Source organism: Brachionichthys hirsutus, chromosome 5 (assembly GCF_040956055.1).
Source record: "Brachionichthys hirsutus isolate HB-005 chromosome 5, CSIRO-AGI_Bhir_v1, whole genome shotgun sequence".
NCBI lineage: Eukaryota > Metazoa > Chordata > Actinopteri > Lophiiformes > Brachionichthyidae > Brachionichthys > Brachionichthys hirsutus.
Genome location: NC_090901.1, coordinates 6,031,450 through 6,059,284, shown reverse-complemented (window position 1 = coordinate 6,059,284; position 27,835 = coordinate 6,031,450). Strand labels below are relative to the sequence as shown.

The following is a 27,835-nucleotide window of genomic DNA, read 5'->3' as shown; positions in this document are numbered from 1 at the left end:
CAATCAGGAGGCAGAATAAAACGGCTGTAAATGCTGAGGAAGGCCCGTTGCTGCAGAATGCTTCGTTCCAATGCTGATCCGCTCTAAAGCATTAAGAGTCATCACTCGTCTGTGGACAGGTCGCTTCTCAAAAGGCCTTCGAGTCAGCATTCTGGCTCCTCTGGAGGGTTTTTTTTATTTTTATTTCAACCTTCCTGCCGTTGTTTTCATTGATTAGCGATTGCCAAATAAAGAGAGCGCCCCTGTCACGAGCATGGCTGATTAATTTCTCCATCCACATTTAATTCGCTGACTTGAGCCATTCACTTTCTCCAAAGTTGCTGAAGTACTGGAGTTGCATCAGGTGAGGATGATGCTGATGCAGCTGCCTGCTGATCTGGGTTTCTGCTCCGCTGCTCACAGCATCTCGCTGCCATTAATATTTCAGCTCCTACAGTAAAGGCTAAGGGCCACGCTAAGCTGTTGGATGCTGTGTGTGTGTGTGTGTGTGTGTGTGTGTGTTGATGTGTTTGTGTCTACATGCTCTGAGTCTCCTCTCTGATTCCAGACACCTCCAGTCTGCCCCCAACAAAGCCTTTCAGCATGTGAAGGTGGACACACTGTGCCAGCCGGAGGCCATGTCCTCTGTAGCCGTGCCAGGTCAGTGAAACATGACGAGCAGAAGGTAACCGGGGCTGTTACTTTCTCATCAGCCCAAAGCAGTGGGTCCAATATCACACCAAGAGCAGCTCACCATGTGTGTTTGAGTTTACCACATGGGCCAAGCTGCATTATGGGAAAATAAATCATAGAACAGACAGAGAAGAACTGAAGTCCAGTTTTGAGGTACTTGTACTATACTTGAGTATTTCTATTTTATTGTACTTTATACTGTGCAATGTGATTTATATAAAATAGTTGTGCAAGACATTTATACTGAGAGGTTTGATACTATTAATCTGCTTTTGCTTGAATACTTTTTATACTTTTACGCTGGAAGAGATTGATCCACACGGACAGATAACGACACTATTCTATGTCCACGTTTCACCAGCCTCCTCTCTATCCATATGCTGTAGAAAATGTGGAGTGCGGCTGAAATATAGCTGACAATCCTGGTTTGGGTTTGGTGAGCATGGCTGAGTCTAACCTCTCTGTGTTTGCAGCCGCCTGGTGCAGCATGAACAGGGACTGAGCATGAGGACGTCCCACGACACGCCTGGACTCCTGGACACGCCCCACCTCCACGCCCAGCCATCCCTCGAACTTTTCCCACCTACGTCTCACCCGCTCTCCCCCCCTCCCCCCCCCATCCCCATCCTTTTGCAACCCTCATATTCCTCACCTCTTTTTGTAAGTACTTGTTTACACAGTGCAAATGAATGGCGTCAGCAGTGAAAATCGAACTAACAGTGCATTATACAATGTGAATTACTAAAGTGCGTTTGTATCAGCATTATAGTTTACTGGCTCAAGATTCTGGGCTACGTCACGTAGCTTCGGGCCACTGTGAAGTGGATTGTCATGTAGCAAGGACCCTGGTTGAGTTTTCCATGTAGCAGTTAGCCTACTGTTTTTAGTAGAGCGTTTGGGAATGCAGCTTTTCTTTTTCCCTGCTATCAGGTTAGATTTTATCACAGCAAGCTGTCATTTCATAGTAACCTCTTATTCTGCATTTGCTCACATGTCTTGATTTAATTATTTTATTTTTTTTACTGACCAAAAGCTTTTTGACATTACTCTCACGTCAGCCACTGTGAACTCCAGTGCATTCCGCACGTCGCTATACACATACTTTTAAATTCTCGAAGCCCTTCGTAACTCCAAAGCGTACGTCGTTGTGCACGTCGCTAAGCAAGGACCATCTGCACTTGTAAAATATATATTACATTCTTTACTGTAAGCTTACCTCAATTGCTTTACGTATGAAAATGAGAGAACACATGAATTCATTCACATTTGCAGCTCACAATTGGCTACACTCATGTCTTCAGAGAACCAGGGTTATAGTCATAACATTACGTTCTCTCAAATGCTTCCTTATTTTGATGCCAATTTACGAATAGATGCTAGTACCCCAGAATACAAACCTTATTTTCCCAGACTCTCCTGTTCCTCTTGCCGTATGGAATGTTTCTCGCCGAGTTTGTTCACAGCTGCCGTGGGAGTAATGTCTGTGATGGTGTGAAAGTCAGTCACTTTTTATTGAGCAACAGAAGCCTCAAGTCAAATCTGTGAAGTCGGACATCATGTTTACCAGCACCATCTGATGGACAGCATCAGATGGTGGGATTACTTGGCACCGAAGATCAGCCAATAAGAGAGGGCCAAGTCCTGAAACGATGCCACTCTTCCCACATATCTGGGTATGAAGATTCCGGCTTTTGACTGAGGGCTGCTGATTTACATTGTTTTTATTTCATGAACTACTGAGAGTAATGCTAAACGTCCGAGGAGATGGGTCCTTTTGCAATTAAGGGATAATCTTCGATAAGTGTCTGCTGCCACCTTGAGACTAAGCAGAGATTGTAAAAGCAACGCCTCACAAATCTCCATGCCACCTCAGTTTGTTTTGTCACCTTCAGTTTGTGTATTCCTTGTCTAATTTGGCCAAGGGTATCTTATATTAGCTGTTTTAGTCTGGTAGAGATTGTATTTATGAAAATGTTGTGTTTTATTATAAGCAGAATTGTATTAATTGAGATCTTTTATGCTATGGTGGAAGCGACAGAAGCGTCATCGGCACTGCGACGTCTCCTAACAGTCGGTTTGAATCAAAATACCATCATAAAGTTCGGACAGATAGACCTATCTGGACGACTTTTAATATAAAGCCTTAAACATCACCACATAATTGATAAGGTGTGAAGGGTTTTCAGAGGGTGGCTTTTGTTTTGTGATGATGATGACAATGATGATGACGGAAACTCCCAGGGCGTCAGTTTTGAAAGATAGCTTTCACCGTTGCACTAAACTTCAACACACCGGACGTTGAACATCACTCAACATGCCGGAGCGTAGCTGCCTCAGCATCCGAATCGCTAACGCAACGAGCACACAAGGTGGATTCAGACCAATCTGAGCTCTTTATTGTGTCTGTTCTGGATTCAGACCAATCTGAGCTCTTTATTGTGTCTGTCCTGGATTCAGACCAATCGGAGCTCTTTATTTTGTCTGTTCTGGATTCAGACCAATCTTAGCTCTTTATTGTGTCTGTTCTGGATGGACGGGCCGTGATTGTAGCTCATAGATGGGTCAGATTTTAGTTAGAGCTTTGGCTGAAGCTAATCCCCATCAGGTGATATCCATACTGAGCCAATGCATCAACCTCCGTTTTTAAAAACCTGTGAATCACTGTGGCAACGACAGCTCGCAGCAAAAGCATACAAATCTCGAGGTGGGAACGTCTTCTGAGAGACGCCCCCAAAAACCGACGCCATGAATACAAATTAGAAGAAAAAGGAGAAATGAAAACTACCGGATGGGTAGTAAAGGAAAGTTAGATCTAATTGTGTTCTGTACATTTTGATTAAATGTGTCTTCATTCCCTCAATTGGCAATATTTCTCTCCTCCAGCTGAACAAAACAAGTCAGTTGAGGTTAAGTGTTTTTTATTTTTTTGCATTTGGTTGTTCATGTGCTTTTGAATAATTGGTTGGAAATCAATCCGATGCACCTCTGCATCTGCTCTTGGAAAAGCTCCCCTTCCTCCAAAGGGAAGGCCAATCGTCCAGATTCAATCCCCTTGCTGCCATTATAGAAAAACATCCGTCTCAGAAAGCACAATGTAAAAACATTTGTGACATTTGTGACTCTCAGAAACTGTGTCAAGGCTGTTGAGCATGATGCGTGGTATATTCCTGTTCATCTGGTGAAGGGTTTGTCGTTGAATCACTCCTCCTCTTGGCTTGAATCTTTCAAAGGTGCCACCTCATTGTGAATGTCAGCCAGTCCGTCCCCCGCCAGCGCCGTGGATCCAGTTACTGTGATACTAGAATCGATCCGGTTTCGCAACCTTCTTTGGGACCACCGGGGCTGCACTGATCAGGGCTGTGAGGCTAAATAATCTTACCCCACTGCGCCCCTCTTGGTTTGGTTGTGAATAATAGTGAGTGAATTGTCACGAATGCCGACCTACAAAACAAAAGCCAATGCTCTTTCCTGATGATACATTCCTGAATGTCCCTCAAACTGTGCTGCCTGCTCTTTTCTATCCTCCTCCTCCTCCTCAGTGCAACCCGTGCTTCATCATATAATGAAAGAGTCACGCCTCGATTCAGTTAAACGTGAAACAACGTGAGGCCCGTCAGCGGTGTCCATCTCTAGCAGGGGGGGGTCGCTGGTGGAAGCATGTCTCCACGTGTGAAGGTGGCGCGAAGCCAATCAGGAATATGCTGAAGTGATCGAAGTTGCAACTCTTCCCTTCTATGCTCGTTTTTTTCTATCCTTTAAATGAGTGCATGTCAACTGAATGTCCAGTAACTTCCTTGCAGTAGTATTAGGCCCGGCCACTCTGCGATGAGTTTTGTGCATTTCTTACCTTCTTTCTTTTCTAATATTCCTTTGAAGAAGACGGAGAATAAAATCTATTATATAATATATATACCGGTATATATATGACTAGAAAAATGGCATACAGGAATGAAGTCACTTTTATGGCAATGTTTAATGAAATATTAATTAATGTATGTTTCAGTAAAACAGCTTTCTCTTCTTATGTGTAGAGACTGTATTGCAGGGATGCAAGTATTATATTTGGTCTTTAAAGAATATCTCTAGACAATGTAGAGTGATGCAATTCAATAAAATTCTAAAACTTTAATGCCGTGCTTTGTTTGCTTTTGATTAATTTGAACTTTCATCCTCCTTGATTGCAGCCATAAGCGTTTCATCAGCTCTGATTCAGTCTCATCAAAGCCTCTCACTGATTTTACATCAATGTGGGGGGGTGACTGGTGACGCCCCCCCCACACACAAAGCGGCGCACAATGGAAGCAGAAAATTCAGTGATGTATTCACACCTCTGTAGAAACCGTTTGCCAAGTGCTAGGAAATAGAATTATTCCACTTTCTGTGTAGATTCCTGTAGATTCCAAAGCGTCTGGTGAAAACATGACTTGGTGAACTTTGATGGATCTTTGGGACACTCGGAATGTCCAGCTTCGACCCAGACGTTTTCCTGATACTGTACTTGAAAGACCCTGTGTCCGAGGCAAAGCGCCTCTTTCTTATTTAGATGGTTGTGATCTGCTCGAGCTGACTCTTCTTTGGGTCGGCATTGTAAAAGAAATCGAGAGTTCAAGGAAGTTGGTGAGAAAATAAAAAAAACAAGAAAATATTTTTGTAGCGTCCTGCCCCCAGGCTGAGGCTCCTCGTTTCAGCCACAGGAACAAGTAAAAGTCCCAACATCAGCGTGTCCAACGAAAAACTACAGGATCGGAAATGGTCAGATCTTTCCCAGGACCTGCATGACGGTGGTGATGGTGCTCTGGCCGAAGGTGAAGGCGCCGCATAGGACCGTCACCGCTCCCCAGACCGTGAGGAAGACTCTGGAGGAGAAAGGGTGAAGAGAGCACAAAGCAAACGGAAAGATGAATCTGAAACCTGCACAACTGTAGCACAGCTGTGGCATATTAATACACAAATGCACGCCAGAGGCGTCTCCATCGCCATTAACCACCAGCAAACGTTGCATTTGTGTTTCCTCGGGTTGTCTTGAAATAATAGCCCACAGAGACAAAGACAACCAAACGCATCTGTAACAATGCCTCAAACTTGGAAATGCATAAACGGCATGTTTAAAAGATGAAAGTGGGACAATATCGATCAGTTGAAAATAAGCCCATCCAGTGTTTTTATTGTGCCCATGTGGAAACCTTCAGTTTTATAGTGTCGATTGATTGATCGATTTGATTTGAGATACGAGCTCGGTTCAGGAACGAATTATACTCGTATGTCAAGGTTTTACGTGACTTTATACTACAATCATCCCAAAGCAGTACCCATACTGAGAAAAATAAAAACATAATAAAAAAGGCACAACTTTTAATCTGTTTGATTAATAACCCCGATCAGCGATCAATGGCCTCTAATGAAGCCCACCCAGATGTCCGTCTCCACCGCGACATTTCGATGAGGGGCTCTTTCCTCACCTGGTTCTCCAGGACACTGGTTGCGACTGCATGGCGAACATCAGACAGAGTCCTGTTGGAACACACGACAGGCTTTAATGGACGCGGCCCGGCAGAGAATCCCAATCTGGAACCGCAAGTACCTGGAAAGATAAATATGAAGAAGGCGCTGATTCCGCCGATGACGCTGATGACTTTGCTGATGTCTGGGACGAACATCGCAATGATCAGCGTGATTGTGATCCACAGGAGCGTCAGCACGCAGCGGCTGCGGCGCTCGAACGCCGATGTCGCCCCACCCTCACGCCTCCGCCGCCAGCTCAGCAGGGGGTCCTGGATCACCGATCTGATCAGCGGATTGTTTGGATTGATTTGTGAGGTCACAAACACGAGTCAGACAGGTAAAATATTAGAACTCAGATCAAGTTCAGTAATATTCTAATAATCTGAGTCCCCATCAGGTCATTTAGAGTAAACAACTTGTTTTTATTTTAATATTTCATGAATTAAAATCTAATTCTAACAAGAAATCCGCTGCAAGCAATAATTCCCTAACAATGTAATAAACTTTGCACTTAAAAGCAAAAATAAAACCTATTAACAGGATACTAAACATCTTAATTGGTTTCATAATAACATTTAACCAATAATCTTATTCTGTGAGGAGATTATGTTGTTCATTTGCATTTTCTGCAGGATTATATCTGCCCCCCATTGTCTGGATTTATACAAAGGAAGGTAATAATGCCATTTACAAATAAAAACACTGATCTGGATGAAATTAGATTATCTGTAAAAGTCATCCTAGAGAGCACTGGTGAAGTCGCTGCATTAGTAGGGTAGGCAGCATTCAGTGTCGTGCTCTATCTGAGCGCGTCGGTGGGTCAAACCCACAGCGAGGTCCTGACCTGCCGAGCAGCAGGATGATGGGATAGATGGTGATGATGGAGACTCCGAACAGCAGCCTGGCGACGAGCATCGGAACGTCATCGCCGCTGTACGACATCAAAATGTCGGGCTTCACGTTCTTTCCGAATGTCAGGTACCCATAAATCCCTGCAACAGATTGACAAATGAAGAGAGCTCTAACTCCAGAGCGGGTCAAGTGTTTGAGCTACTAGCGGAGCGCTCTGCATCCGACTGGGATGGATGCAACGACAGCGTGAGCGTTCAAAGGAGTCGAGGCTGTGCATGAGGATGACTTTTAGGATTTCACATTCAGATCCGCGTCATCGTGCCACTGATCCCAGTCTCCACGGTGATGAATGGGACATCAATGACATCAAAGACAAACGCTTGGACTGCGGCGTGATGTAATAACAGTCAATCCTTTCTACTGCCATTTTGCGTTCAGTGGATTTGTAGAAAATATTTTGCATACTGATATAAATCATGACGTCGCCGCGCCGCCTGTTCTGTGAGGCATTCACCAACGGCTTGCATGCAAACGACGACGGCAATAACATGCCCCGTTATGTAGGAACAATGTTGACACTGGAGATGCGTCAAGTATATAGTGACCACGGCAACGTAGATGATAGAGGGGACTGAGAAACCTGTGAGGGAGTAGATGATGAGGCAGATTATCATGGCGACCACAGAGACGAAGACCCAGTGAGAGAGCCGCTGGTTCTCCATGCTGCTGTATATGGCGATGGCCGCCTCGTGGCACTGGGACAGACAAGCAGATGAGAAGGTTACACTCCTGTCTGGTCTCACGGGAAGCAGAGACGAGCCTTGTTTCTACTCTGTTTGGAGCTCGGTGGAGGGAGAGAAGACCCAGAGTTCTCTGATCGGTCTGCCAGTGTAAAAAACTGAGACGCATTAAAGGGGGGGGGGGGGGGGGGGACGTCTCTGTGCATTTGTGTGGAGACATGCATCAGTCCACCCCCCCCCCCCCCCCACTTTACCCATCTTATTAGATCCTGCCAGCATCCCTAAGGGGTTACCTTGGCAACTTGGAGTTCCACATCAGTCCAACCTGCTTTGCACTGACAGGAGGATCTTTTTTCTCAACCCCGTCCTGCTATTCAATATGAAAAACACTCTCTCAGCTGAGCTCCTGCAGCCTTTCCACCTCACTTTCATCATTATAGCATTCATTTAGAAAACAAGTTTCAAACCCATTAAGTGCGAAATCTGATGAAAAAGGCAAAAACACCTCAAACAAAAAAATACAAATATTGTCGCACTCACTTGAAAACCAAAGCAGATGGTCGGGATGACGTTGAACATGGAAAACCAGGAGCTGATCCTGCAACACAGACGGAAAGAAATACAAATGGAGTAGGAGAACTGAAACATTCATAATGTGGGGGCATTTCGAGCCGCCCTGCCGCAGCAATCAGACACGTTTGATCCGCTCGGCCATCTGGATTCAAAGCTTTTTGGGTAAGATTCACGGCTGTCATATTTCTTCTTAATGCGAAACTGCTCTGGTGATTAAATACGTTTACGACAAAGAACCTCAAAGACAAAAGTTGTCCTGTTACTGTTCTCCTCGTTTCTGCCTAAAATGTTGAGGTTTGAAGTGAAGATGGGGGGGAGGGACTAGCCAACCAGTGGTGTAGTGGTTAGCGCTGTCACTTCACAGGATGAAGGTATCGGGTTTGAATCCTATCTAGCGGAGTTTGTAACTGATTCTTGAATCCATAAATGGGTTTTAATGTTAAAATGTAATATTTTTTTCCTGACCTCATTCTGGATCAGAACCAGAAGACATTTTTCATGATAGTTAATATTGGACCCCTTTATGACTGGGATTTTTTGATTTCACACATCTACACACACACACACACACACACGCTGCTGTACAGAGGGGTGGCGTGAACCAGAACAGATGGCGTTGTGTGGTACTTGACGATGATGGCGATGGTCAAGTAGGTCGCAGCCAGAGTACCCAGGACGCTGCGAGAGGACAGAGACGATATGATTGGTTTAGGAATGATTCACAGAGACCCTCAAACATGCGAGAGACCATGTGGAAACGCACTGGAACAGTGAATATTACAACACAGGCCTAACTAGAAAAGCACTCAGAGAGCACGGACCTCCTCCAAGCAGCTCATTCCCCTCCTCGGCGGAGGCAACGATGACAGGGACAAACAACGGACTGACCTGATGTACTTCTGGATGCCGATCTCTTTAGGGATGGACAGTGGCAGGATGAGCAGGAAGCAAAGCAGCCCCAGGGGGAAGCGCTGGTCTGTGTAGACGTGGTACGGCATGTCAGCCACTGGCAAACCAGTTAACACCTCATACAGGGAGCCGCATACTGGGAGGTCAACAAGAAAGCGCAGGTTTACTGGAGGAGCCGTGGACGACACAAAACAGCAGCAGCTCTCTGGGTCATGCCCATCTAGAGACACGCAAAAATCTATCCGACTCACACTTCTCCAGTTGGTCGTCCAGGATGACCAGGAAGGCCACAGAGATCATGAAGATGTTGAAGACAAAGCAGATCTCACACAGCTGCCCGATGGCTGGCCCGCACACCTCCCTCACCACCGCCTGGTAGGTGCACTGGCCACTGATGGATGACGCGTACCCCAGGATGATCAGACCACTGACCAGGAACACCAGGGAGATCTGGGCAGAGGAAGGCTCACATGTTTGCACGTGTACTAAAGCTTCGGTCAAATTGTGTAGATAGAAGCGCCAATAAACTAATAGCAGAGAGCTAAAATCTCATTTCAACTTGACATCTCAGAAAATGTTGACGCCTGCTGAGAGTCAGAGCTGTGGCGTTGCGTTTAAAACCTGTCGGACAGCGGACCACTCATCAATCAATATTTGCCCCAGATGTTGCTAGAATAGAAAGAACAATAAAATTTCACCTCACGGGATTATGGGTTGCACAAAACCTTCCTCTAATTTCTGTGTGTAAAGCTTTTGCTACAGACCTGTGGGATAGTTTGCATCTAAGTCCCTTTACAGACCAGAGACGGCCTGGTCTTCATATCTTTTTGTATTTGCCTGTTTGTATTTGTTGACGTGTCATTTTGAGGACATGAAGCAGCACACGAGCCTTTTATATGAAAGGAACACGAGTAGAAGGACAAGAGCGATGGCCGAGCGGCTACCTTCACAGTCCAGGAGGCCACCCCTCAGGATTAAAAGGTTAAAGAAGAAAACCATCTTAGAGCCCTCCAGCAGCGTGAAGACTTCAGTTTGTCCTATTCCAATCTATAATGATTAAATATAAAACGAGAAGCACAGACCTCCGCCAAGCAACTCAAGATAAAAAATTGAAAAAGCCTCCATTATAAGTAAATGGGAAATCCAGATTTTTTCAAATATCTAGACGGGCGTTCTCAAAATTTAATGGGATCTAATTTAGACCAAGATTTTAGACCAGATTTTTTTTCCATCAAGCTCCATCCAGCCGTTTTTCCTGCTAACAAACAGAAAGAGAACCTTGGCGGAGGTAAACAGCTGGATCCTACACCGGGATGAAGATGATCACTCTCAGTTCTCAAAGTTCAGAGAAGCCTCTACATCAATTCAGAAACATTCTAGCTTGGGATTATGCTGGTAAAATTGAGTTCCATCCTCTAAACGAAGAGCATTTAATAAAATAAAACCAACCGATTAAATCTGATTACTTTAATGGAAATTCAGAATTTTACTGTCATCATTTCAAATATTGTGACAGAAGCTTCAAATAAAGGTTTTAGACTTAGATTTAGACTTTTTCCATCCTATCTTTCTAGATAAACAGTTATAGAAAGTTACCTCCAGTCTGGTTAAATGGTTAAAAGATGTATGGTCTGCTGAGTCTCTTCATACTGTTTTCATGCAGGAGAATTAAAATGCCCACCAGCTCCACGGTGACGGCGCTGCGGACGCCCCCGGCTCTCTCGAAGGCCCAGGGGAAGTTGAGGAGCCCGGCACCCAGGGCGGATTTCAGCATGATGAAAACGGCCCCCGTGGAGCCGAGGCGAGGCCCTGTGCTCGCATCCAGCGGGGGCCGCTTGGCTGAGGCTGAAGCCAGCAGGGTGATGCTCTCTCTGGCCAATTCCTCCATGCTTCAACCGGCGGAAGCTCAACGGTCACGCTGTGCTGCAACTCTGCAAAGTGGGTCGGGCAGCTGTCAAAGGTGAGCCTAATGGAAGGAGGAGGAGGAGGGAGTGATGGACTGCTGCGGCCGCCTTCAAGGACCGCTCGGAAACTGTAAAACACTTTCCGGACGACTTTCCGAGCACATTTAAAAAGAGATTGGACATTTCTGAAGGACATTTCTGAAGGACATGTCCACCGAGTCCTGGTTTCAGAGGAAACCCTGGCAGATTCCCAAGTTGCCTTGAATCCCATCTTGCTTTTACGACATTTTAGTGAGCATGTTAGCACCCTAACGTTAGCATCAACTTCAAAGAACAAGTCACAGACTCACTGAAATTAGCATAATTGATACTTTAAAAAAAAGACACAAGAGCTACGCCAGATGATTGACTGAACGTTGCCAAGTACTTTTCTTTTTTTCTAAAGTCTGCATCTCATCATCTCCAGCTAACCCAATGTAATTGGCAACCAATCAACAAGCTAATTGATTGAACCTTTTATAGCCTGAACAATGAAATATTTTCCAGGAAAAAAAGAATTGGGAAAAAGGTCAAATGTCAATTCTTTTTTCGTTTAACATAAATTTGCTTATATTTTCTTTTTTTGTGTGCTCTAAATCCAGAATTGTTTCTCATAGAGGTCTGCCATGGAGAAAAAATATCAAACTTGCAGGAGTCAATATCCCTTTATAATATTAGAAGTTTTAATCTTTGTATTTTGACTGGACTTCAAGCCATGAGTCAATCACATTAGAGTCAGTGTTGACCTAAGCCTAAAGTCAACTGCTTGCATGACTCGAGTCTCGTGAACTTAAATCATGGCTCAAAAACGTTTGCCGCCGTCCGACAGTTAATTCTTGGCTCTGAGGGTGCAAAGAGAGGAAAGGATGAGCGAACAGAGAAAGAGGTGTGATGGGAGGCGAAGCAGGAGTGTGGATATTTGAAGATCACACAGACAGTAAATGAGGAGAGGTAGAGGCGGGTAGCATCGGTGTAGAACCGATGATTTGGGGGGAAGGGGTCCAGCTCAGAGTCGCCCTGGTGTTTCTTTCAACTGCCTGTCTCGGGTGTGAGAATACGACCCGATTGGCCCAACGGGAAATCCTCGTATCTGGGAACTGCGGTGGGATAGAGGGCATGTGACCCCCACTCACCACCAGCTTTCCCAAATCTTGTTAGCACAGCTAGCTGGCTCTGGGGTCATTCCAAAGGAGATTAGGGCATCATCCAAGAGGACGGTGACAGATTCACAGGCCGATCTGGCCCATTAGGCTCGGATAAAGAGGCAAAGCTCAAACCCCCAAGCACGCCGGCGCACATCGGCTCTGATGGAATCAACCTGCATCACTGAATTCAGCCCACAAACACTACGGCGAGATGGCGTTAATCCAGCCGGTCTATCATTTCTCCACAGAAAGACTTAATTCATCTGCATCCAAACTCTGCAGCAGAAACAAACAAAACTGAACTGAAAATAACCAAGCAGATCACTTCGATTATGCTTTTTAATTGAGAATATATATTTGAAGAAGTCTGTGGCTCGTCTCGGAGGAAGAGAAGGTCAGAGTTCATCCATTACAGACAAAGTAAAAACGACGACGAGACAGACGTCGGGTGGAAACGCACTAATGGTCCTCGGGGAGGAAACGTCTGCGTGACTGAAGGGGCGTGGCATTTGTCTCCTTTCTGTGTGTGAAAACGTTATTCTTAAAACGAATACTGTGTGTGTTGATCATCTGTGAATGAAGAGTGTGTTGGGGGCGTGAGCAAATTCAATAAATACAAAAGAAAGTCACACAGCTCATTCATGAAGCAACGGTTTGGTCGAGGAGAAGGGGCGTGCAGTCGGCATGTCGCCGGGCAGGTGTTACCCTTAGTCCGAACACCTGCAGGCGAGCGCACGAAAGCGTCTCAGCGTCCACCACCCTTTTGGACGTCTGTCCCAGTGCTCCATCATGCTCCACTGATGCTGCGCACACACGAGTTCGTCCTCTCGGCAGCGTCACCTGTGGAGGCGAGTCCAGCTCTCCCAGCAGCAGGTAGAGACGACCCCGTTCCGGTCACACTGTGGGGGCTTTCCCAGCTGCCGTCGTCTGCTGCTGGAGGTACGTGGGCCGTTTGACTCGGGGCTTCCTGCGCTTGGGCTTGCTCTTCGCCTTTGTGAGCTGGACCACAAAAAAGGACAGGACCACCATCGCTCCCAGGAAGGCAAAGACGGGGATGGTCTGGCCCACTTCTTGGTTGTAGCGCCCGGGCATTATCCCTGATCGGGGCAATAAAGAAAATCTCATCTCAAATTCTGCCTGAGACTTCTGGAGCTAGATCTGCGATCCCTCAGAAATTCAGCTCTAATGTTACAGTTGAAAGTAAGTCTTCACCTCCAGGGATGTCCCAGGCCCCGCTCTCCCCCGGAGACAGCGGTCTGACCTGGGGGCGGTAGGCCCTCACGTTAGGTAGAGCCACCTTGTCCAGATCCACGGAGAGAAGCTTCTGGTGCTTCCACAGGTTACTGAGAAGACGGAAAGGGAAGAGAGAGGGGGACATGACAAACGAGAGACTGAACCGCGGCAGTATTGTGTGTTTGACTAACTGTACTGATAGATTAGCATGAGGTTAGAGTATAGTAGAGTGAGGTTAGGGTAGATTAGGGCGAGGTTTCGTGTACTGCAAGTGGTCAGCCCACCATTAATGCTTCACCAGACGTACCTGGGTGCCGTCTCGTTTACTGGCTGTGGCTTTGCCCAAGACAGGTGGGGGCAGGCTGGCAGTGGGCGGGGCTTGGGATCACCCAAGTGAGCCTCTAGAACTTTGGAGTAGCGGTAAAGATGATTGCCTGGAAAAATGAACAGCATATATCTGAATATACCAGTGATAAAGGTAAAAAAAACTATAGAATAGAAGCATCATTTCCTTCCTCACCTTCCAGTCTCTGTGGCAGTGGGCGCTCGTGGCCTGTGGGTGGCGGCACCCTGCTGTGGGAGTGGCTGAGGCTGGGTGGGGTCACACTGTAGGACGTGTACTGAAGAAGAGCGTCCAGCAGCCAGAAACAGTCTGAGGGATCAGACGCAGCAAGGCGTTACTCATTGGTTGAGCTCAATGTAAGTTAATTTAAAAGCTTTTAAAAACCGAGCTGAGGTTATTTCTTGAAATAAAAACCCAAATTCGGTTTCTCTTTCAAATCTAATTATTATCTCAATTTGACCTGTATCAAAATATTAGAGATGCTACAAAAAACACCAGGAAATCCATTAGCATTACAGAGTTCTGTAATCTGCGTCAATAATCATCATCATCATCACTGTTTCCGTCGGCAACGCTCCTCCTCATCCATGATGCCATCCTTCAGAGTTTAAGCCTGGAGCTCCGGATGAACATGTGGTGGATGATCATGCTAACACACAGCTTTTCAGTGGGGGATCGTTCGGATTTATGGCACCAGAATTGTTGCAAAAACTATTTGTTAATTAGTCCAGAGATTTGTGTAACTGTTGCACAGATTTGTAAATGTGTAAAATTATCTCTGAATGCATTTGGAGATTTGTGAACCGGCAACCTACACATTTACAAACCTCAGTCCACAATCTGAGATTGTTTGACGCATTTAAAGTAACAAACTACTTGAGATGCAGTCGCAGAACTTTAAACACACATTTTTGAAAGGTTCTTTGCAACCAATTTTAAAAAAGGAAATGTTTTCTCTGTTTATTAACCTTTCTGTCGGTGGCTGTCATCTATGCAGTTGGAGTCACCATACAGAACAATGCGGCCTCCCCCGTCAGATGGCGTTTGGTACAGTCCAAGGACCGGGACCCCCTCGACCAACGCCGTCTCCTGCTTTAACACTTCTAGTCCTGTAAAAAGAACACGCAGGTGTTGTCTGTGGCTGCAGGCCAGCGTGGAGCTATAAGAAGCTGCGTTCCAACATTTTGAGCGGAGAGCCGGTACCTTGGTCCTTTAGATTCTTGGCAATGACGATCCCGTCCACTGGGAAGCGGGCGATGCTGCAGCCTGAAGCGTAGTACACTGAACAGTAGAGACGCCATTCAGTCCCGTTGTCTAATCTAACTAACAGAGGAAGTGTCCCATCAAAGGGTGTGTCTTACTGTCATGATCAGCTAAGGTGAAGTCGCCCTCATAGAGCCCATCGCTGAAAGCCATCCCCCACACGGAGATCAGGTCGTTCAGCGCTGGAACGTTAGCGCCCCCTGTGTCCGGCATCCACCACTGCCTGCACGTTACACCGACACATTCAACTCGGGTTATTCCTTTAGGCGAGCGCATTCTAAATCTGCATAAAGAACAATCCGATTCGGCCACGGCAGAATCAAGACTCGCACGATTTTAGCCTCCAAATGCCTTCAAGAAAATAAGAAGCCGGATTTTAACAGACGTAAACTACCCGGATAAGAACATCTCTGGGATGCTGGCAGGATTTGGAATGAAAGTTAACGCAAATCCATTTATAGAGCGAAGAACAACACAGCTTTCTGAGGAAATGCAGCAATGAATCACCGGCGCTCATCTGAAACTGAATTACTCAGCGTCATATTTTGAAGCCATAAAGCTTAAATTTAGCTGCATTTAAGACTTTTAATCCCGGAGCCTTCCTGCGACAGCTTGAGAGGGATGTGAACGGAGCAGCAAGGAGTCGTGAGCCATCTCTAGCGGAGGAGCATGGGGAGCTCTAAATCTGCAGAGTTGTGATGCATCGCATCCATTACTGAGCGAGGAGGCATAAACAGAGTGTGACGCCGCAGAGACAGGGCGCCATGACAACCGTGATTAACAAGAGCCATCGCACAACGCCGCTCATCTTGATAGTCTAAAGTAATAAAGCTGGAGCTGGTGAATTATTGAAGGGCCCCATAATGCAGGAAGAGGGCAGGTAGATTATTTTACAAGATTGACTTACAGATTCCAGTGATAGGAAAGAGAACCAGTGATGCGTTTAGTTATTTAAACTAAACGCATCACTGGTTATTGAAGAACTGAAGCTGAAACAATTGAATAAAAAAAAGATCGAGTGTAATTAATGAATGTTATTGAGAGAACGAGGTTTGGAAAACAAATTAGATAAAATCGTGGTGGCAATCTAGAGCAGGAGGGGGCTGCCACATTTAAATACTGATTGATCAGCTGATTGAGACACAAGTCCTCGGTGTCGTCTCCAGAATGGTTCTCTTTTCAAACAGTCAAAAACCTGAAGTCTCAGAATAAGGGTAACAAAAGTTAAACACGTCGTCCCGATCCTGATACTTTGTCTTTCGTCGCTTTAAGGCTAAAAAGATGAAAGTAAAAATGTTTCAGTCTTTAATCACAAAATGCACTGAATTCAGTTCACTCATCCTCCTTTGCTCGGCCTTCATTAATAACCGAACAGAACTTCTTCCTCTAGCAGAAGCTGTTTCTCTCGTGTTAACTTTGATTTAAGTATCTGACAACAAATCTCAAGTGTTTCTCAGGAGCATTAAAGATTCATGACTTTCGGCTCCCCGATTAAAAACTGTTTGTTCAGATTGTGTCATCTCATTCGATTTAACTGACAGCACGACCGACACACACAACCTCAAACAGAAAAACAAACGCATACGCATCTCAACGTGGTAGAAACTACTGTGTTCGTACTGAACTCCACCTTGTATGCGATGACGTCAATAATCAGCGGGGGAGATTAGGGTACCTGGTGTTTTCATCGTAGAACTTGACCTTCCTCATGACGGACGTGTTGTACCAGTCGCTGAAGACGATGAGCGACAGGCCATTATCAATGTCTCTCCGCAGTTTGGTGATCTCTTCAGGAAAATATTCCTCCTCGCTGTCCACCATCAGCAGCGTGCCTGAAGAAACGCAACAGACAAAAAAAACAAAACGTTGTTTTTCTGTCGCCCAACCGCTCATCTTGATAGAAACGATGACCCGAGCTCCCGATTCTGCGTCCTGACCATACTGGCTGGCATCGAAGCAGGTGAGGGGGGACCCCAGCACCTCCACGAAGTACCCCATACTCCTCAGGTGCTGGTACATGTCCCTGAAGTTGGTGTGGATGTGGTCCCCATTCCTGGAAAGCAAGATCACAAACCTTTCATATTTTAGTGGATTTTCACATTAAAATTAAAACTTATTGGGATTTTTTTGGGTCTAAATAAAAAATGAACTGAATCTGACACAGGGGAGAAGATGCAGATGTTGAGTTGACATCTTTCGTTACGTTCACGCACCAGTCTAGAGGGTCGTTTTTCATGCGGAGGTTGTCTCGGGGGAAGTAGCCGGGCGGGTAGCGCAGGTTGTGGTACTGGTCCCACAGCACCCTCTTGCTGCGGGGAGGGGTTGGCACAATCTTCACCTTGATGGGCAGTTTGACTGTGGAGGTCAGCTCGCCGTCCACCTTGGACTTCAACAGGGCCAAAGTTCAAGAAGGTAAATAACAGGAGCTAGAATAGAATGATCAGTGACCCTAAACCCGGGGTGTCCCTGAAGAAGCTACCAGCGGCTGACGAAAGACAACTAGGGTTTGACAAAAACTAAAGCCGATTGTGGACGGAGGAGATTTCCAGAGAAATAGAGCAGGTACTTTGCTACAGATTGAAATAAAGACATGTTACACAAGGACAACCATGGAATATCAAAGCATCCATCTTTACTGTCTCATCCTTTCGTACCCTCGGGTATAGAGCAAAGAACATGGAATTCTGCTTAAATAAAAAAATGTGAAGCTCTCATTTATCTCATCAGTACCGCCAGGAGAAGCAGGTAATCATCCAGTCGCAGTTTAATGAACACAAATCATTCGGATGAAGCAGCTTTGCATCAAAACAAGTCCTAAAGTAGAAACGGTGTCATGGCAACACAAGAAGACTCACATCATTCTCAGCAGGAGACGCCACAGTGACCATCACGTGACCTTGAGCAATCCCTTCCCACGATGCCGCTTTCTTGGCCACGGAGATGGACACCGCCAGGTAGCCGGCCCACGGCCATAGCACCGGCGAATAAGAGACCGCCACTTCGATGTGGTCTCCGTTCTGAGGGAGGTAGGGCTGCCAGATGGGCTGAGCAGGAGAGAGAAACCTTCAGAACCATTGCTGGCTTCAAGATATTCATCAGAATGAACATCGGGGCACACACAGAGGACGAAATAACAGCCGTGCGTCATCGGTGCACCTTGTCCACAATTCTGCCTGTGACTCCCATCCCATTGAGGATGGTCACATTGACGATGGCAGGCATTCCTCCGTAGTAGATGGGCTGGGAGCAGTAAGGCCACATGTAAGGACACTCTGTCAGGTCGATGTAGCTGGGAGACAGACTGGCAGGAGACAAGAGCAGGACATGCTAACGCTCTTTACTGCATCCAGCCAGATGAGGCTCAGGCTTGGCGAACTAGCATCTGCTGCTCATTTAGGAGCCGGATGCCATCATGTACCTGGCCTGAGGTCTGTAACTGTTCAGGATCTGGTAGGCCCTGATCAGGTCGAGCTTCCCGTGGCCCTGCTCAAACATGTTGACGCCTGGCAGCCTGCGGGCCGAGGCGATCAGAGCCTGCTTCATGGAGGCTGGGTTCACCAGCTCCCTGTTCAGCACGGTGCTGCAGGACAGAGGAGGACAGGTCGGATTAGATTGCGTCTGCAGCTTTTAGTCTAGAACAGAGCTGGAGGAAATAGAGGAGATAAGCTGGAATGCGTGTTTGTGATTCTCGGGGAAAGCAAAGCAGTTATGATGTTAAATCCAGACACGAAATCATCTCAGTTACAGCAAGGGAACCAGCAGGGCTCCGACTGTGTACCGCGATGGTCTAGGGACAGACTGAGATTAAAACATCACACTAATCAGAGGCACCCTGACATTTCACTCCCTGCTCATGTAGGATTGCACCACATCCAGCATAAGAGTATCTACAGACGTCCGATATCAAACTGCTCCACAGGTCGCTGGGACAGCTGGCTTCATGTGGAACAGCCAAGCCTTACCTGGGCCCTGAATGTTCTAGATGCTTCTCTGGTTCACTACACCTCATTAAACTCACTGGGTCGTTACGAGGCTGAGCCGGAACTTGTTGAGTTGGATCATTTGCTTCATGTTTGTTGGATGAGGAAAATCCAGAAAAAGAACAGGAGGAGGAGAATGAAAAAAAACCCCCCAAAACAGGAAAGTCCAGTTTCTGATACGGACCTAGCCAGGAGAGTGACGGCACCAGCCACCACAGGCGAGGCCACACTGGTCCCAGACAGAGAGCGACATCCCTCCTTCATCCCTGATCCCCGAACGCCAGAGCCGTAGGTGACGATGTCCGGCTTCACCCTGCCATAACCCCCGGGCAGCTCCTGCACGGACGCGGAAGCATCATCAGCATAAACGCAGCGTTTCATGACGCTTCATCCTTAACAGTCACCTCAGACACACTTAGACAAGTAGCTCTACGCCTACATGTAGTTTGAGCGGCCACGACACAACTTCCAGCCCATAATCACTTTCGAGTTGTTGAAGTGTAACAGGGAAGGCTACGCGAGAGTATTCCGGTTTGTATCAGATGCCTGTTTTACCATATGCACAACACGTAGCAGCGGGAAATAGGAACAGAACAAAATGAAACGAGCAGAAAATGGTGAGAGATAGAAAGGTGAGAAATCTGTTTAGAAGACTGCTTTTAGAAATATTTCATTTGCATTAAGGCCGGAGAGCCTCTTCATAGAGCCTCACCCAGGTTGTCATGCCTCTGGAGGAAAACCTGGCAATGTTGTCCTCAAAGTCGATCCCTCCGACCCCGATCACATCCATCTGGTCTGCTGGGTTGTTCAGGGTGCTACGGGAGAGCGTCCAATTTAAACTCATGTTTAAGTTCACGCTTCCTTGTATTGATCTTTATGTGATCGTTGTAGTCTGACCTGACTTTTAGAGATAAATAAATGTATAAATGTCTGCCTTTGTTGGAATACAATGAAAATCAAAGCAACAAAAGTATGATTTGGAAATCTTCTAGAACAGACACACGACAGATAAGAGGTTACTCGTGCCTGGGAGTGTGAATGATTAGCCTACCCATACAGAGGTCCATCGTTGCCGATAGCAGAGACCATGATCACTCTGTTGGCTGTGAGCTCCCAAACCTGTCAGTCAAACAAGAACATTTACAATGGCTAATCTTAACCACCTGCTTCGAACCGACGCTCCTGCTGGTCACTAGAGGCCCCTCAAAGGGCAGACATTCACCAACGGGTCCTTCAGCTGAACTCTGAATAGACGTGCGTCAGTCTCTGGATCCGATGAGTGTCTGTACCTTATCAACAAAGGGGTGGTCCATGAAGTCAGGCCCCCCGATGCTGAGGTTGAGAACGTCAATCTTTTTCAGGATGGCATAGTTGAACGCGTCCAGAAACCATGAGGTGTACGATACCTGGAGGGTCCACAGAGACCGACATGGTACACACAGCATCGGTTATATAGCATCAGACTGTGGTTGTTGATGTTGTGCACGGCGCTGCATTTAACTCGCGGCTGTGTGAGGGAATGCGTTTGTTGCACCTGGTTGTTGGTGAACACTCTGAAAATGTGGAGCTCAGAGTCCGGAGCGAAGCCTTGACACTCCCTCATGCTGGCGATCACTCCGGCTACAAACGTACCGTGGCCCAGCCCTGAAACCAGGACAGCAGATCGGTCACCATCCAATCACCTCTCCAAAAAACACCTGCACCCCGACGCTACGGCTCCCACCACCTCCCAATACACAACGCATGCAGGATTCTCAGATGGTCGGCAATCATCAGTCTGGAGTGCGAGCCCTCATTGTGACGGCTCTTCCTCCTCACCGTCATCCAGAGTCTTCTCATTGGTCCAGTTGGTCCTTTCCTTGACATTCTTAAAATGAGGATGCTTCTCGCTCAGACCTGTATCGAACACGGCCACCTTCACACCAGAACCTGGAAATCCATTCAAAGGAAACCGGGCATCAAAAACGAACGCACGTCTCTTTGTTTCTGGTCAGATGAGCGTTGGGCGACAGACGTCTGTCCCTCTATCAGACAAGCCAAAGCTCTAACCGGTGTGACCCATCTGCCAGAGAACGTCTGCCTGCAGGATCTGGGCAACATGGCGGGGGATTGCCCGCAGCAGACGACGGCTCGAGTGGCGGCCAGTGGCGTGCCAGAAGCCCGAGCCTAGCGACAGGCTGCTTCGTCGAAAGGGGCGGGACGACTGCCAAGACTGCCATTTCTGTGTCCCACGGGTGGAGTTGCAGGGCGCTGCAGGTTCAGATGCTGTGGAGATAAATCACAATCACTGTTAACGATTCGTGGGTGTACAGATGACACATTACTGCCAGCTGTCTTTTCGATGCTAAAAGCTGCCTTTTGCATCCCATAATAACGTCTCTAGTTAGCTCCTCCACAGACTCGCACATTAAATTGTGCAACACAAACACACCCAATATGAAGTGTACATGACGAAATTAAAGGCTTTGCCAGGACGAAGCAAAACAAATATTTCCTCATGCCGCCTTCGACACGCCTTCGAGGAAGCAGGTGAAACCTGAAGTACAGGCCAGCAGGAAGCGGCTGATCTCACCTAGCAGCACTTTTGGGTAAATGCTGCCCCCCCCCCACCCCTCCAGGCTGGGGTGCGGCTCCAGACAGGAACTCCTCCTGCCTCTCTTTCGGCTTGGGGGCAAGTAGATGGTTGAATGTGCTTTCTTGGCAGCTGTTCTCCACACTGACGCTGCATGTAGGCAGCGGACACACTGAAGCTTTTTATCCCTCGCCAGGGACAAGGCAGAACCACCCCTTCCAGAAAGCCCCACCAGACTGAGTCACTTACCCCCCCCTGGGTGAGTAAACACAGATGTTCTCTGTCCTTCCTCCCATCCTCCCCCTACATCACGCGAACCCTACACTTGCACTTCACAGTCAGACATGCAAACTGTCCCCAGACCTCCAACACAGCACGGAGACAAATGCGTCCTCCGATTGACCACTGAGACATCGTCTGAACCGCGGCAGGCGACAAGCTTTGTGCAGCGTCTCAGTCGTCTTTGTCGAATGTGCTGCTTCAATGACACCACAATCGTATTTTTTTGGGGTCACAATATCGTCAGACTTACAGGGGACGTATTTGAGCATGCGGAACACTTTGCGCTGCGGCGTCACCCTCTTAATGTAAGGGTGGTCCTCTAAAGTCAGCAGGCTGCTGGGCGAGGCTTGCCGGATGTGGACCAGCTCGAAGTCAGATGGGAAGTCCGAGGCTGGGTTTTCTCTGGGAACAATGTGCCACTCCAGCTGTCGGTCAGCGGCGTTCCGCAGGGCGCTGCTGATGTACAGGCTGCGGGCTTTGGCCGAGAAGTACCCTGTAAATCCTATGATGTACTCTGCAGGGACAGACAACACAACATTTTACAAATAGTATGTGAGGAATGAATGAATCATTATACTGAGACATCACTGGGAAACGAAACGCCTTGGAAACTTGGTCCGCTCATTGTAAATCACTTTCACTGGTCTCCCCAAAATATATTGAAAGTTTCCAGCCAATTAAAAAATGCTACAGCTAAAGAGTGCGGCAGTTTCATTTCTACCTGAGAGCTGGAGGAGGTTCTGCTTTTGATGGTGTTTGTCTGTTTGCCAGCAGGATTATGAAAAAACTGCTGGATGGATCTTGATGAAAATAAATCTGAAGATGGGTCTTGGTCTAATTTAGATCTTATTAAATTTACCCATTTACTTATAGTAGAGGCTTTAAAAAATAAAACAATAAACAACATCCCACATCTTTTCTGTAAATCAATCAGCAGCTCCAATGGTGACTGCTACCTTTCATTCTGCAAAATGTTTCGGAAATTCGCTGCAGATTTTATTTTTGGGGAGCGTCCACCGGTCGGATTCTTCTTACCGTGATCCACCACCTTGGAGGAGAACTCCAGTTTGAGGGTTAACTGGGAGCAGTTGGAGTCAGACGGGGAGGAGAGGGACCCTGTGCTGGGTCCAGAGTCAGATTTGGCTCCTCCCATTGGCTCCATCCCTACCAATGGCAGGAAGTCCGCCAGCAGTCCCAAGAGCACGGATGCCCACACAGGAAGTAGGAGCATTCTGGGCTGTGAAGTTGCTCAAACCACCAGTTTGACTGAGCCGTTCGTGGCTCAAACAGCAGGTGAGCGGACTCAAATGAGGGACCAGCAGATAAGAGCTGGTTCAGGGTCGAGATTCAGGTCCGAAACCCAAACAGTGAGTCCATATTGCAAAGGGCAGCTAGATTCCTTTCTTTCTGCGTTTTCTCTCCATGGTGTTGGTCCAGGATGGAGGTCAGCGGCACTGCCAGAGCAGGAACATGGTCGCCATGTTGAGACCGGAGAGAGGGGGGGGCGGTGCCAGAAAAAGCAATGGACAGACGGGAGAGGGGGTGTGGTGGCTGCGATAAAGGAAGTCAGTTCAACGTTCCGTCGTGGTCCGTCCTGTTTGAATCTGGCAGAAAGAGAAAAACAGACACCATTAAGCATGCGACGACACCCACACTCACTCGTTCTCATTCTCATCGCTTCAGATTTGCATCCCTGCCGGCTCAAACACAGAGATGAGGGGGATTAGTCTCCATCGGTTCCACAGCTGCAGCTGAAAACAATCTGCGTCCCACGGTCCAAATCCAAGACGACGGCACTGCAGAGCTTCTGCAGACCAACAGAACATGCTAACCTACTGATGCCGCCAGACAGTCAGGCTGTCGCTTCCCACAGACCGGACATCAGCACCAACGTGTTGCTTATGCTGCCTTCAGGGACTGACCCGGTTTCTAGATAGCACAAACACTGAGATAAAATCCTATCTTACCTGCATGCCAACGAAAGCCAACGCCAGCCCAAAGGGAAGGAACTCGACACCAAAATGACAATATGAGCTGATCTAGTCATTTTCTTCATCATCAACACATCACTCCTCCAATGAGACCATCACAAAGAACTTTCCAGTTAGGTTAACACAACGCATTCATATTTTGGGAGGGGGTCAATCAGCACAAAGGTGATGAGCCAGGCAGCTTCGACTGTATTGAAACTGTTGGGACATATGATTCCCCAACACACACACACACACACACACACACACACACAGTCCAGTATCATTCTGGCCTGCAACAAAAAGGAAATCTGGGCAGGTAACGTATCATTTCCCCCTGGCCCACGGCGAGGGCAGCACCGTAATGAAACATCAGCAGACAAGACATAAACGCTCTCTGTTTCTCTCCCACGAACGCGTTCAGCTCAACACCAGAGCGTAGAAGAAGCAGCGCTACACTGCCTAATGTATAAATGCTGGATCACCTGTATAATCTGTGTCGTCTGGACTGTATTAACCGGAACACACATTATGCAAACCCCTGCACGTTTGTTTTCACATGGCTGACTCAAGCTTTACGATAAAGCAGATGAACTCTGCAGGTACATGTCTATTCTGGACCAGCGTATAGACGGCATAATTAGAAGTCCCTATTGGGCCCGGTCTAACAGTTCCGGCTTGGGGCAGGATCCATGCGTGTGTGTGTGTGAACCAATACGGAGACTGTATAACTCCACTGGTTTGGGCTGGGATTACCCGTGTCAACACAACACCAAGATGCGAATATGTGACCATATTTGCATCTTGGTGTTCTTTGGATGTCAGAAGCAGAGATTCCTAAAGGAGTAGATTTTAGCAGAGATTTGGTCTAATGTTAACATTCCTGTAAGATCACAACCTTCAAAGCGTAATGAGAGAGAAAAAAACCAAGAATCAAACACTGAATTTAGAGGGGTATATATATATATATAACTTAACCTCATCCATGAACAAATCACTAAATAAAGCAAAGTCCATAGAACACGTCGTTCCAGACAAAGTTCTAATTAAATACATTAATTAGAGCTGTTTTCAATTCACTGCGTCATTAACTTTATTCAAGAGACTAAAAATGTTAGCTAGCTTATTACGTAGCCTGAAAACAAACAATAGAAAGTTATGGAGTCACATTTCACTGACTGACTTTATTTTTCCCTGCATAAACGATGCGATCATCAGTAGACATATGGAGGTTGATGCTAACGTGAATTTCCACTGAGAACGACAGGGAGTAATGTTTAATTTGAAAAACATTTAGACGCATTAAATTGTGGCTAAAGCTAAGCTAACCCATCTGACATTGGTAGCGTAAACAAGTGATGTTCATGGATTTTTAGAGCCCGCAGTTTATCACATGTGTAGCATTAGCCAGCTAGCTTAGTAATACTTCCAAGATTATGATGGTGCTTTGAGTGTCGATTATACTCACCGAGCTGAAGAGTGCGTCTCGTATCAATAATGTGTTTGTATTGTTTATTGTCCGTATAATTGTGAGCTGATAATCGATAGCAAGTTTGATTGCCACCGAACAAAAGCTTCAGCCGCAGACCACTGACGTCTCTCTATGGAAGGGCTGCCAGGTCTTTGCAATCCTTCGATCAAGTCGAGCCGGTCAAACCCCCTTGGTGGATTTCAGATCAAGACACACCGTTCAGAGATGACTGTTTTCTCGTATCTTTACATAATTACATTATACATGAAAACATTCCTTTCACCCTGGAAAAGCCCAGTTACTTCTGAGGTTCGACAACTTTTATCAAACATGGCAACCTACAAGGCTGCCAGCGGCCACGCTGCGTTGCGGTTTTACCAATAGAGGTCGCTGTTGACTGCCTGGAATTGGGACTGACAGAAAAAGACACAGTAGTAGTAGTAGTAGTATCGTAGTTGTACATAACCCATTTCAGCTTTTCGGATGCAACATTTGCAAAGCAGCGCTAGGCTGTGGAGAAACGGGTAGCTGTGTCGAAAAATGACCTCAAACTGCTTGCAATAAAAGAAGGTAAATGGTACTTCAAGTGCCAACCAAACTCTGAAAAAAGGCCATACATGAAAGGCATAACACTAATAATCTAATCATGTGTAGGTGGAGGAAATTCAGGAATTGTTTTAAATCTAGTCTAGTTAAACGTATCACAAAGTGGATTCTGAGAAAGGCCGATACTACATAGGACATTTTATCAATAACAAGGAACGCTGTGTGCCGTTAAGGCGTGAAGTTACCCTATCCCAGTTGACATTAAGCAAGAAAGGTGGGGACAAAAGATTCTATTGTGTGTATGTAGGAAGATGTACGTAGGGAAAAGGACGCTGAGGAGGAAGCTGCCAGGAAGAGGAGAAGAGCAAGACGAGCCAGATCAGGTCAGGTTGGAGCATTTTATTGGAACATACAACTCACCATAAAAAAAAAAACATTAATGGTAGAAGAATCAAAATGTTATTCAGACACACAATAACAAAACTGCTTTCAGGTAACAGTGTTGAGTTGGCTACTTCAATTAGAATGACGGCATCTATATAAAAACATCCTGCCATAAAGTAAAGCTGTACTGAAACAGGATGTCGTGATCCAAAGGCGTTCAGCGGGTCACCATTTCACGTACAGAAAGTTCAGACGGGTCCGAGAGCGGACTGACATCCTGCACAGATCCCTTCAGGTGGGGCTCTCAATCAGTGGAACCCGGCGGTGAGGTCAGATTAGGATTCCCAGAAATGAAACGGAATCAAAAGATGATTAAAATCAGTGGATTTCAGCCACTATTGTGACAAAAACTACATGGAAGTTCTATTTTAAGTAAATCCATACGTTGGAGCCGGTCTCTGGAGCTGTTATTTTGGGAAGTGAACAATTTGGGAACCTTGTTAAGTGTGTTTGGAGAACGGATTTGGTAGCAGAACCTTTTAGATCAATCAGGAGACACTGGGCTAGACAACAGCAGTGGGACACAACCTTTGAATGTCATCCAGGAAAATGGAAAGAGGAGCATCAAGAGGATGGACGGGGCATCCGGGGACACAAGACGGAAAAGGAAAGGGAAAGCCGAGGTCAGCTGCCGTGGCTCACTTTAGTCTCCAGCATGCGCTAAGTTTACCGACGGCGGCCGCTTTAAATGTTCGGGGCTGGATCAGCAAAAACGCAAAGCGTCCCGAAAAATCTGGGACTGGGGTGGAATAAATACAAGAACACCGCACTGTCGTAACAGATTCAGCCAAACAAACATTTCAAAATGAAATGCACAAATCAAATGTAGCTGAAGTAAAAAAAGAAGTGCTTTTCAAAATAAGATTTAAAAAACCTAAAACAGGCGAAATAATTCCCATCTGATTTTTCCTTTGGTAAAAATTCCATAATCAAAACTCAAATGCATTCGTGTTCATTATTAATGTATTAATTCATCACTAAACCTCTGGTCTCTTTTCCTGCAGGTCCACTTCCTCCCGAACAGCAACTGTTGCAATTCTTTCTAGATCGGCTCAACTCAGGCACCGAGTGTTTCTGGACTGCAGCGCTGTCGTTGCCGAATGCTAACAAATCCCACAGCTGCATGTCGAGGAGCCGAGACGGCTGCAGACCCGGCGGTTTGTGTCCACAGCTAGTACCAACTAGCAGTTTAAAGCTAGATTCAAGTTGCACCATTACGGTCGCAGCAGTTACTAAATTCACCAGGGATTAAAGTGAACATTTTGTTTTTAAAAAAAAAAACAAACAGGAGAATTTCACATGTACATCTCCAGATCTCCTCGTCCACCCAGCAAATACATGGAAAGGATTTCTTATCCAGTAAGATGAAAAGATGAATACTAAAGCAATCAGTCC

At 46.5% G+C, this 27,835-nt stretch overlaps 3 protein-coding genes across 3 annotated transcripts in view; 1 reads left to right on the top strand and 2 right to left on the bottom strand.

Moving 5' to 3' along the window:
• The window catches only part of necab2 (N-terminal EF-hand calcium binding protein 2), a 46,904-nt gene extending 45,730 nt beyond the window's left edge, over positions 1-1,174 (top strand). The window contains exons 12-13 of the mRNA XM_068739641.1: positions 548-639; positions 1,146-1,174. Coding sequence (XP_068595742.1) covers positions 548-639; positions 1,146-1,174 — 121 coding nt within the window. The remainder of the gene's footprint in view (positions 1-547; positions 640-1,145) is intronic.
• A 4,251-nt stretch (positions 1,175-5,425) lies between these two features.
• slc38a8a (solute carrier family 38 member 8a) lies at positions 5,426-11,136 on the bottom strand. The gene is made up of 10 exons (XM_068739700.1): positions 10,930-11,136; positions 9,500-9,698; positions 9,228-9,384; positions 8,913-9,017; positions 8,307-8,364; positions 7,667-7,781; positions 7,019-7,166; positions 6,254-6,456; positions 6,132-6,183; positions 5,426-5,528 (listed from the first exon to the last, which is right to left on the bottom strand). Exons 1-10 carry the CDS (start codon positions 11,134-11,136, stop codon positions 5,426-5,428), a joined length of 1,347 nt encoding a protein of 448 aa, XP_068595801.1.
• Positions 11,137-12,673: 1,537 nt separating this feature from the next.
• On the bottom strand, positions 12,674-23,261 carry mbtps1 (membrane-bound transcription factor peptidase, site 1). Its single transcript, XM_068739436.1, has 22 exons — positions 23,045-23,261; positions 22,260-22,523; positions 21,205-21,420; positions 20,974-21,084; positions 20,690-20,799; positions 20,445-20,561; positions 20,207-20,274; positions 19,868-19,970; positions 19,340-19,491; positions 18,594-18,755; positions 18,332-18,476; positions 18,031-18,219; positions 17,389-17,561; positions 17,113-17,228; positions 16,851-17,007; positions 15,274-15,398; positions 15,116-15,193; positions 14,881-15,021; positions 14,090-14,221; positions 13,877-14,003; positions 13,549-13,679; positions 12,674-13,433 (listed from the first exon to the last, which is right to left on the bottom strand). The coding sequence occupies exons 1-22, from the start codon at positions 23,238-23,240 to the stop codon at positions 13,231-13,233; spliced, it is 3,216 nt and encodes a 1,071-aa protein (XP_068595537.1). The 5' UTR covers positions 23,241-23,261; the 3' UTR covers positions 12,674-13,230.
• Between the last annotated feature and the right edge of the window lie 4,574 nt (positions 23,262-27,835).

Excerpts from the sequence above, each read along its gene's own strand:
- slc38a8a (XM_068739700.1), bottom strand. The coding sequence starts at position 11,136 with ATGGAGGAATTGGCCAGAGAGAGCATCACCCTGCTGGCTTCAGCCTCA. Across the intron at positions 9,699-10,929 it reads GCGCCGTCACCGTGGAGCTG|ATCTCCCTGGTGTTCCTGGT; the intron begins GTGGGCATTTTA and ends TCCTCTGCCCAG. Across the intron at positions 7,167-7,666 it reads CATCATCTACTCCCTCACAG|GGATTTATGGGTACCTGACA; the intron begins GTTTCTCAGTCC and ends AATCTGTTGCAG.
- mbtps1 (XM_068739436.1), bottom strand. The coding sequence starts at position 23,240 with ATGCTCCTACTTCCTGTGTGGGCATCCGTGCTCTTGGGACTGCTGGCG. Across the intron at positions 14,222-14,880 it reads TGACAGCCACCGACAGAAAG|ACTGTTTCTGGCTGCTGGAC; the intron begins GTTAATAAACAG and ends CTGATCCCTCAG. Across the intron at positions 13,434-13,548 it reads GGCCTGGGACATCCCTGGAG|GGATAATGCCCGGGCGCTAC; the intron begins GTGAAGACTTAC and ends TGCCCCGATCAG.